General features: G+C 31.3%; 1 protein-coding gene across 2 annotated transcripts in view; it reads left to right on the top strand.

Annotated features, from left to right (window-relative positions):
* The window catches only part of LOC140046886 (LIM domain-binding protein 2-like), a 28,882-nt gene continuing 17,210 nt past the window's right edge, over window positions 1–11,672 (top strand). The window contains exons 1-5 of one of the 2 annotated variants that reach the window (XM_072091629.1): window positions 1–79; window positions 1,101–1,360; window positions 7,123–7,198; window positions 9,425–9,527; window positions 9,932–10,104. In XM_072091629.1, the coding sequence (XP_071947730.1) occupies window positions 1,299–1,360; window positions 7,123–7,198; window positions 9,425–9,527; window positions 9,932–10,104 (414 nt within the window). In that variant the 5' untranslated portion in view covers window positions 1–79; window positions 1,101–1,298. Of the gene's footprint in view, window positions 80–1,100; window positions 1,361–6,965; window positions 7,199–9,424; window positions 9,528–9,931; window positions 10,105–11,672 lie in introns of those variants that run through there. The other variant, XM_072091628.1, reaches the window with a different exon arrangement.

Genomic DNA, 11,672 nt, shown 5'->3' with positions numbered 1-11,672 from the left:
GCACTTTCCGAAGCTTTTAATTTTCACGAAGAGGATTTGCTTTTGTTCCAAATTTGCATTGAAAACACAATTAAAATAGGTATAAAACTAAATATTTTGATAATTTATACATTATATATCATGAAGTATGTTTTTAGCGTACGCATATGATGATATCTTAAGGCTTTAGGCTTGTAAAGATAAGTATCTGGTGGTCTAGTTACTGCACGGATCCTGTACTGCACTGAATAATAGGAGGAGGTGGATGGAATGGATGGTGTTATGTCAGTGTACAGTATTGTGAACCTGTACATTAAAATAGTCTTCTATCGTTTGCAGTGTTGTGTGTACATATAATCCTGTAATAGGTATTTCTTGTACCAGTATGAATAGAATAATATAAATGTTTATAATGTAAAATAGTGCAGTAGATAAAAATATTTGTGTATGTGTTTTGTTTGCAAAAGTCATTGTTTCCCCTAAAATGAAAGGTAGTCCATCAGTACAGTAGTATAGTTTGCATTAATTAATTAGGTGAGTGAGTGGCCGAGCGGTTAAGACAGTGGAACCGTAATCACGTAGCCATAACATCGGCAGGGGTTCGAGGCTCACTCACTCCATGGTTCTGGTGGTAGAACGAGTCTTCTCGGATAAGGACTATAAACCGTAGGTCCAGTGTACACAACTTGCTCGTGTGCACTTTAAAGAACCTAGTACATCTTTCGAGACGAGTAGGGGGTTACCCCGGTGTATTAGTACATCACAGCCACTGATCACCAACTGGGCCCTCTGGGAGATCAGTCTTTGACTGAAGAGGTCACCCAGTATAAAGATAAAACAAACAAACAATTAATGTTGTAAACTTAATAAGAAAGAAAACAAAAATAAAGAAAAAGTGTACATTTATTATCTAAATCCGTTCAAGTGTTTGTAGCTTCCACAAAGCTATGCAGCTGCTTTTAGGGCACTGAATGTACGAGAATTGTTGTATCTTATGGGTTTTGTTGAGAGAATTAATATGTATAGTTTTTATTTTGATGTACTGTAGTGTTCATGCCATTTTATTGTCCTAATAATAAATAGAAATATAATATTTTCACTCAAGGTAACTTTCTTTTCAGACATTTCAGACTTTGCATTTAACATTCCAACTTTATTTACATCCCAAGTTGTTGACGAGTACTGTATTCCGATCTCAAGAAAACAAAGAAACAGACTTGAGAACTTTATCGTCAAATTGTTAGAATTGAAACCAATTTGAAACCCTGGACGAATCATTACTTCCCACCCTGAATAGGCAGAGGTTCCCGTTTGTTGGTATGCCTGCTCCAGGTATACCAGGGCCCATAGATGCCCGTGACCACCATCCTGGCTTCCCACCGTAAGTACAATCATTTTACCAGTTATTACTTATTGCCATGAAATCAGAGTATCAAGATACTATATAGGTGTAATAGTGTGATATGACCCATGCCATTACTGAGAGGGCTACAGTAGTAATAGTAAAAATAACAGTACTGTACCAAAAGAAAAACAATATCGTAAGAATAATGAAAACATAGTTATTAATAAAGATGTATTGTTCCCCAAAAACATGAAAATAAAGTTAATCACTTCCGTAGAAAAAAAAAGAAGAAAAAAATTAATGTTTGCACTTAAAATTAAAAAAATAAATAGATAAATTCAACCAAAAACCCATCGGCTGGCTGCCAATTTGACTATTTTTTGCTTTCAATACAGTTCTTTTAGGTTAAATTCAACAAAAATTTGTTTAAGAATTATTTTTTCAGGGGGAAAATACATCTTTAAACATACTGTACATTGATGGCAAACTTTAATGTTTTTATTTATAGTAAAAACAATTGTTTGTATTTTCTTTTTCTGTCTCTGTAGCTTTATGTATTTTACCAAGAAATTATTACAGTCATTTTAATACAGTATTAGAAACATTTATTACACTGTTTATGTTGAATTGAAATCAGTAAATGTTATATTTATTTTACTACTGTATAAAACAACATTTCTTCTGCCTTCCTTGTTAAAAAAGCAAGATGTAGTCGATCGCGTGTGTGTTTGTTTGCAGGATTACTCAAAAAGTTATATTGCTAGATATTTACCAAATTGAAACCAAAGATAGATATGTGGACAAGAACCACTTCATTACATTTTGGAGGAAATCCAAATAAGTGGTCCAGAATTGGGATCCTGGACCACTTATTATTATTACTATTTTCAGACCTGTTAGGGTTAAAAGATAGGAAAAAAAAAAAAAAAAAAATAAGGATGATGAAAAAAAAAGATCCTTAGTAGGAATTGAACCAGGGACCTCAACTGTGTAAGGCTGTACAGTATATAACCATTACACCAAACTCACATTCACAAAGTTGTACTATTGTAGTGAAATTAGTGAAATCACAGTTTACACATAGCATTATACACAAAAATGAAAAAATATATGTTTTCGGGAGAAATCTTATGTAGCGGAATTTTACAGTAGACGGAGGTATGCACTCTTGGAGTGCCTTTCTTTCTAATATTAGTAAGGTTGACCGGTTTAATTTTTATTTAAATCCTAAAATGTATTTTAGCCGACCTCCCTAAATATGACTTGGTAAATGAAGTAATTACTGGTAAATGAAGTAATTACTGGTAATAAAAAGGAGCTAACTAATCAGCAGAACTGCATTGTCTTTATTTATTAGAACTGGTTACTTTTCTTTAGGTTATTAAACTCACAGGAGACTTACAATAGCTGGCCTATTGTTAATAAAGATAAGAATTACTATAACAAAATTAGGAAGTTTGATAAAAATAAAGAAAGGAAGAATTATTAAAAATTAAAATTTCCTGCAATGTGTGCTAACATGATTAGAACGTCACACTATTTGGTATCAATTAATTGTTATTAGGATGCCGTATTAATTAACAAAATCATGAATAATTAAATTGATATTTAAAATAATTTGTCCCTATCCATTATGTATTTTGTATTTTTACATTTATTTTTACAACTTTGTTTACAATACAAGTCATTAAGACAGTATTTATTAACAAAATCATGAATATTTAAATTGATATTTAAAATAATTTTTATAATATTTTTAAATTATAATATTAATTTTAGTGTAATTTTGTAAGGGCATAATAGTTTATTAATTATAAACGTTTCCCTGTTCATTTTGTATTCTGTATTTTTACAACTTTGTCATTGAGAGCTTAGTTAAGTACAGTATATAAAACTGTAACCGAAAGTTAAGGTATTAGCATGTTAGACATCCCTGAAAATACTTATAAACTTATTAATTAGTTATTATTTACTTTGTAAATTCTCACTTGGCTGCCATCCAGAGTCTTTGCGTGCAGCTTAAATTTGTTTTAATTCATCAGTTAATTAAAGGGTAAAAAAATTGCTTTGATGTTTTTAAGTGAAAGCAGGTTACAGCAGAAAAACTGTAATCACTGTTCATATTGTCAATAAACAACATTAAAATATAGTACACAATTACTACTGTGTGTGAAATGTTTTAAATATTAAATATTTAGATATTAATTATTTAATTTTGTGATTCTATTAATTATTTTATAAATTTTCAAAATGTTGATCTTTTATATTTTTTATAATTATTATAATTTAATGACTTATTAAAGTTTACAGTAATATATTACTATTTGAATTGGACCAATAATAGATAAATTGAATTGAATCAATATCCAATCCCCTTCCCTACATTTTTACTGTACACTACAGTTAGACATAACTCACCAATTAAAAATTATCAAATAAATTTCTGAACAAAATTGTGACAAAATACAGTAAGTATGTACCATCATGTTCAAGTGGACATGCTTAATATTCAATTCAGATCATGACAAATGACGACGAGGGCGCTACATCAATCATACCCTCAAAATCAACATATTATTATAATCGGAATATTTCAACTATTTCATTGATGAAAGCGCATGAATGTACATTATATTATGTATAGTAAGAAATTGTGATTTGTGTTATGTCGTTGTGGTTTTAGCTGATTACGGTTTAAAGAACTTCCTGCTAATCAATATAATCCCTCGATATTCCTGTAGACACTTAACGACTAATTAACCCGTTCTAAATTTGTGGCAGGTCTGCGATGAAACTTTAGGCGTACGCCCGACAAGGAGTGGAGTCGAATGATAGTATTTATCACTGTTTGTCACCTTATTTGAGTAATAACCGTAGTTGCGTTTATTTGACATGCTCATAGTTGACTCGAAATTAGTATGTTTTACTTCCAAGTTGATCTAGAAGGAAGGAACAAACAGAGACTCTGACGCTAACCAATGAAAACTTGATGATGCGGAGGAAGTATGGGCCTGCTGATTTCTAGGTTTAACAACTCCGCGACGCTTTCGTCTTAATTTGTTTTCTTCAGAATGTTCCTATGTTAACCATTACTTTACCAATTGCCTTGAGATTATTTTTTGGACTGTTCCATTTTCTCCGGTTTTTTTTTCTCTAGTATCGGTTGTACGCAATTTTTGTGATGATAAACTGCGTTGAGTACGAGTGAATCATTTTGTAGTTATATTACTACAGGTTCTGCTATGTTCTGTTGTAACCTGTTATTCATTGACTACTTTATGACTAATATATTGAATACAGTATATGACTGTATTTTCTATTTTTACAGTTGGCAGGGCCTCTCAAGAAAACTTTAATCATACAATATTACACATGTGTTATTGTTGTTGTCTTGTTGTAGGAAGATGTTATAAGAAAAACTAGTTCAATGTATTATTCTTGCTCTTAATATTTTTTATTACCAATTACATCATCATTTTAAAAACATTAAATAAATAAAATACGCAAAACTGTGATGATATTAAAGTATACAATCCCAGAATCCGACACTCTTCGACTGGACCCAAATCAGACTTTACATCTGAATATATTTTGATGGTAATTGGTATAAATCGGGAAAAGTTTAAAAGCTTTATTTTTGGAGCGTTACTGTTTTAATTTTTCTGAGGTTATTTTTTTAAAACCGACTGGATATTAATAGTATTCATGGTAAATACAGAACTATACTATACTGGTTAAGCTCTGTCGACACTATCATACTTTATAATTACAAAAAAATGTAATGTGCCCATATATAGACATGATGATGTCATAGAGTACCATATTTGGGCATATCACTACCATATTTGGGCACATCACATTGTTTGTCAAGTGTTTTGAATGTTCTTATGTTTTGATAGTATCATACATACTGTATGTTACCTTATTATCATAATGACATTCATCATACTTCATACATTAGTTATACCTTTAGGCAAAATTATCCAAAGCATCCAACTTATCAAAGAAAGAATTGCGTATTTATATTCAGATTGCAGTGATTAAGTCAATCACTATGGCCCTGTTTCTGCTGCCAACTAAATACCGTATATTATACGGTATTTTTTGAATACCGTATATATACGGTATATTTTTGGCAGCAGAAACTGCGCTCATAAAAAATATACGGTATTTTTTGAATACCGTATATATACGGTATATTTTTGGCAGCAGAAACTGCGCTCATAAAAAATATACCGTATTTTGTATACCGTATTTTCTCCACAAAATTTGTGGATAAAATACGGTATTTACAAATTTATACCGTATTTTTTGTACCCGTTTCTGCTGCCAATAAAAAATACCGTATTTTTTTTTTACATGACTAAAAGGTCAACATTCGTATTTTTATTTTCTGTCGCTGTCAGCTGTTTTACACACGTGTATATTCGGCGAAAATGTGGAGCGAAGACGTCACAGTTTTACTAAATAAATTTGTGTGGGGAAGCTAAAATGTCTAGCCAACTAAAAGGTAATAAAAGGGACAACCACATTTATAAAGACATTTCTAAAAAAATAAAGCAGGAGTATGGAATAGACTTGTCTCCAAAGCAAGTAAACTCAAAGCTGAAGAGCCTGCGAAAGCAGTACAACATTGCAAAATACAATAACTCGGGGAGGGAACGAATTAATTGTCCCCATTACGATGTTTTCTGTGCTCTCACAACATCTCTATCACTAGGGCTAGGCTGTTGAAAGTGAGACGTAAAACTTCCTTTATTGCGACTTTTAATTATCGATCAAATAAATGAATGGCAATTTGGGTAAAAAAGATGAAATTTAACACGACCACCCAAGAAGTATTGTTAGCAGAAACGGGGTACTAAAAAATACGGTATAAAAAATACCGTATTTTATACCGTATTTTTATACCGTATTTTGAGCAGTTGCAGCAGAAACAGGCCCTATGATTAAGTCAGCCAGCCAAAGAAAATATATTTTTATGTATTTAAAAACAAAAATATTGTATTACGTTTTAAAACACTATAATATTGCTTCTGATAAAAATAGCCGGTTTGATGAATCTGAAGTTTTTTTTCTAAACACTGCATCATTTTAAAATTTGAGCAAAACAATTTTATTGATGTAAAATACCAGTTAATTTGATATTTTTGTGATTTTTCTATGCCTATTAAAACTAAAATGGTTAAATTGGAATTCTTAAACTAGGTAAATAAGTTAATAGAATAGACATTGAATACTGGATAATTTTTACATACTGTATTGCATTTTACAGTGTTATATTTTAAAATTTGTATTAACATTGGTAATGGTAAAAGCCAAGGTATTTGATACAGTTTCAGTGTTAGAATATGATTATCTATTCATGTTGATTTCTTTTTGGTATGATTATTGATACAAAATATCTCCCTATTTTAGTTGTTGGTATGTGCCGGGTTAATAATAAGTTGACCCTGTACAGAGCTTCTTGGGTCATTATTGTCTCTCTGCCCAGAATAAATATATCTGTGTACTTGGCCATATTCTTTGCTAGCACACACCATCCAATCAATACCCAGCTGACTGTAGTAATCAACCAATCAGAGATGAGCTTACATAGCCATAAGCTACATAAATTATGCTTCATTAGTCGTGATTGATTACATGTACTGTGTATTACACTCACATGCAAGCCTGGTCAATGACAGAGAATAGAACCGTAGTAGTAGAAGTTAAGTATTGAAAAGCACTATGGCTACTATACCTGAAATGTATACTAATAACCAACAATGTCCTCCCCCTCCTCCTCCGTTTTACAGACGACACATGCCGTTTATGAGCCAGCCTGACTTCAGAATGTTTGAACTCAATAAACGTTTACAGCATAGGAATGAGGTATGTTTTAACATTTTGTTGTTTTAATATTCTACTAGTACTAGTCTATTGTTTGTGTTTTTATTATTGTTCTATTTTGTGATGTGTTATATATTTATATTGTTACACGTTTTATATCATCTTACTGAATAATGTATGAAATATTTAAGTACAATAAGGTCTGAATTTAAAATTGTGAGCATACTAAAAATTATAATATTCATAGTAATGTAATTTTCAATGTTTGCTACTGTAAATGTTATAATACTACAATCTATGGTTTTGAGCATTTACAGATAACCAACGAAATCAGCATACAATTTTTGTTGAGGGGGTGAGATTCTTTAGGGGTTAACTTCAGTTAATTTAGAGGGTTAGGTGTATTATTTAGGGGTTATGTAGATAGTTGACAACCGATTTCGTTGGCGGCTGTAAATAATGTGATATATATAGTATACTGTATAATGTATATTTTATTTTTAAACAATGATTTGGATTTACCTGCATTGAAAATGAAGCCATCAAATTCATGTTCTCAAGAATTGACTTGATTTTGAAATAGGGAGACCCAGGGCCTAAAAATGGTAAAATAAAGGGCTGAGCTTAACTTTATGTCCCATCTTTTGCATTTCATTTAGAAATTTAGAAGGGGCCCAGGGGGAGCGGGTAGAGGGGGGGCCTTGGATCCACCCATGAGACTAATTAGAGTATACGTCTCTGAAAAATGCACAATATGCACTTTTCGGGACATTTTTTCAATATGCCTTTAAAATTGTTTGTTTTTCATTTATTTTATTGACATTTATTACATATTTGATAATATTGATAATGCAATAGCCATACGGTAACTATGATAACATAATCCACCTCCTAATTTTCCCCAAATTTCGTACCTCCCCAGATTCTAGTATTCTGTCAAATATAAAATATACATTTAGATCATACTACTGTATATATCAAGCATGTAAATTATTTGTTTCGTCCATGTATAGAATTCAGAAATTATATTACAGTAAATCACATTTCGTAGAAGTTTTTAGTTTAAGACTGACAGAAAATTTACATTTGTTTATTTTGTACCCTTATGTTCACTTCTTTAGCTGGCATGTTATAATACCAGTGATAGGAAGTATTAATAGCCTGAATGCTCATCTCTTTTGACTATCTATACCAAACACATATCCCTTTTCTTTAAGTGATCATTAGCAAGGTTACCTAGAATGCCACAAATATTCACAACACTTCCCGTCGTTATACGCCTCTTAATTGCAGCCCGGTAGTTTATCGGATACTTTACACCCTGTTTTTAAAACCAATTGCCAATTCGTATTTTTGGATGAAGATAACTTTTATTTTTGGCCCCATTAAGTACCTATTTTTTTTTTGATAAGTGGGAAATTATATTTTGATAGAAAAATGTTTATATACCTATATATTAATTGCAGTCTGGTAGTTTATCAGATACTTTACACCCTGTTTTTAAAACCAATTGCCAGTTGGTATATTTGGATAAAGATAATGTTTTATTTTGGCCCCATTAAGTACCTTCTTTTTTTTTTATATGTGGGAAATTAATGTGTATATACCTGTATATATTTATTGCAGTCTGGTAGTTTATCGAATACTTTACACCTTGTTTTTAAAACCAATTGCCAGTTGGTATATTTGAATGAAGATAACGTTTTATTTTGGCCCCATTAAGTACCTTTTGGTGGGAAATTATATTTTGATGGAAAAATATCTATATACCTGTGTCCTTTAAATAATGCAAATTATTTAATGACACAAATTCTAATGATACAGAATGTCCGATAACTTTTACTTGAATCAACCAAAATTCGCTAAGAAACAGCCTCCAAGAATATATTTTAGATTTATTCGTAAAAATATAAGGTCTACAGTAAGAGTATTATATACCCTAAATATATTTGGCACTCTGTACAGTACCTATCAAATTCTTACCTGACCTTTTCAACTTATTTTTAACTTACAATTTAATTAAAAATGAAGTTTCGCTAATATTATCTGCATTATCCGTTGTCATACCTGGAGGCGTATCTCCTTGCAAATTTATTTTAATATCGTGAAGGCCAGTTTGTATTAATTGGATGTTTTTTTAAACGTTTTATTAGATAAAAATTAATTATTTTTAAAGCATTATCTAACTTTATAATTAAATAAATCTATAAAAATCTTTTTCAATTTAGAAAATTATATAAAATAATTTGTGGTCTATATCAATTTCAGGATAGTGACAACTTATGGTGGGATGCGTTTGCAACAGAGTTTTTTGAAGATGATGCGACGTTGACGTTATCGTTCTGTCTTGAAGATGGACCCAAGCGATACAGTAAGACTAATCAATGCAATTTTCAAACTTGATCATTTTATTTGTTTATTTAAATTTCTACCAAGTACAATACAGATGTAAAAGGAATGCGAATACCAAAGAGGTGCAGTGCCAGTTGGTCAACAGTAAATATACAAATTAATCTACAATCTACTAAAAATTATATAACTGTGAATTGATACAGTTATGTAATTTTTAATGCTATCCATATGTAAAGTAGACAGCCGTGTACACCAATAAAACTACGGTAAAAATAACAATATATGGCATAGCATAGGATGATCCTTTAAGCTTAGGGTTCCTCAGCATTAAAACAAGATATACTGTAGTATAAATTTAGGATGGTAATTCAGTTGTTACTGTTAATTTTCATGTTAATGTAAAAATCTGAATGACTTTTTCAGCAATTGGAAGAACACTGATTCCTCGGTATTTTCGTAGCATTTTTGAGGGCGGTGTAACTGACGCATACTATGTTTTAAAACACTCTAAAGAATCTTTTCACAACACAAGTATCACATTAGATTGTGAACAGACTACGATGGTGACGTACCACGCAAAACCAATGAGCACTAAGGTAAGCAGCAATGCATGCATCAGGATAAGTAATGGTTATCATGAATATTGATATTATGCTAATCACCCTCATTAGTATGCATTTTCACAGACATGTTTATGAGTATGTAACTCAGTACGTCATCTATCAGCTATGTTTTATAATATCACCCCCAGCTTATTCTAATGAGCCAAAAGTGTTGTTAAACCTGTAGACTAGGTGGTTGGTAGACATAGATGCCATTATCACATTTGCAGTAGTAGTAGACAAGCATTGTGTCTTTAAATTGTAGAAACAGTACGGGTCATTGCTTTTCTTTCAGGGTTGAGTCTAGATGAAATAAAACCTGTTCTAATTCCGCTGAAATAGTGCTAATGCTTAATTATTAATTATTCATAAATTAATTTCTGCTGTCTTCTAATCTAACAACCCATGCCATAAACCCATTTATAAGGCGAACGCTATACTCACTGTATGCATTTGGAATATGACAATTATTTGAAAAATATTTGACAAAATAAGATGCCATAATTCATTAATTTAATTTTTATAAATTATGGCTAATGATGAATTTAATTATAGTAAGCATGTTAAATGCACGAACACATAAAAATATTTTACGCTAGTAACTTCTGATATGCGGCGACTGCATTAAAGGAGAAAGAAAAATTCTGAAATGATAGCGATAAATCCTCATGACAAAACCAATTTAAATATCTAGTTATAATTGGGGTTAAAATACAAAATGAGCAACAATTTGGAGTCCTCATATAATTGGGTCATCCTATCTAGGTCTGTCCGTAAACCATGTACACGTGATTTCAACATACACATGGTGTTTATATATCTTTATTTACGGTAATCCAACTGCTTTGCTAACCAGACATCTTACACGATTAATATCCTTGAGATTAATTGGCGAGGAAGTTGGATTGAGCATGCCCAGTAGGGCTTGTTGAAAATACTTGTTAAATGTATAATTTTGTTCCCTTCCCTCCCTCATCATCATTTTCTAAATCCTATAGTCTGCATTTTTGTCCACTTGTCCTAATCATGTTTTAAAACCTTTTCTACCTCATGTGCATACCACTCATATCTATATTCTGTTTTTACAGATCAAATTAATAAAATATAATAATAATAATTACTTCATTATAAAGAATGTTCATAATACAAGAGTAAACAGAAATATGTTTATTGAATTTGCAAAAGATTTGTAATGCATTATGAAAAATAATGTATTTAAAACTTATTGAAGCTGCATGAAGCAAGTTGTTTACATAGTGTCTTGCACTTATTGGATGCAGCGCCTATCGCGCCTGTTGGGCGTGTACACACCTAAAGTGTCGTCGTTAATTTTCAAACATTTAATAAATATTAAACATGTTTGTTTTTTCAATGCCTAAGGGAATTAGGAGGATCAGTTACTTTCCAGTCTGAAATGTACTTGAGAGCTGTTCCCACATGACAATCCTCTAGGATGATAGGAGGGTGGGCTTGGTTTATCTTTGCTGTGTCTCCTCATCCGGCTCACTTAACCAAATTTGTTGTCGTTTTAACATTTAAATTACTTCATTATGAGATGGAAG

This window comes from Antedon mediterranea, chromosome 4 (assembly GCF_964355755.1).
Source record: "Antedon mediterranea chromosome 4, ecAntMedi1.1, whole genome shotgun sequence".
Classification (NCBI taxonomy): domain Eukaryota; kingdom Metazoa; phylum Echinodermata; class Crinoidea; order Comatulida; family Antedonidae; genus Antedon; species Antedon mediterranea.
Note: the sequence above shows the minus strand (reverse complement) of the source record. Positions and strands in the feature narration are given on the sequence as shown.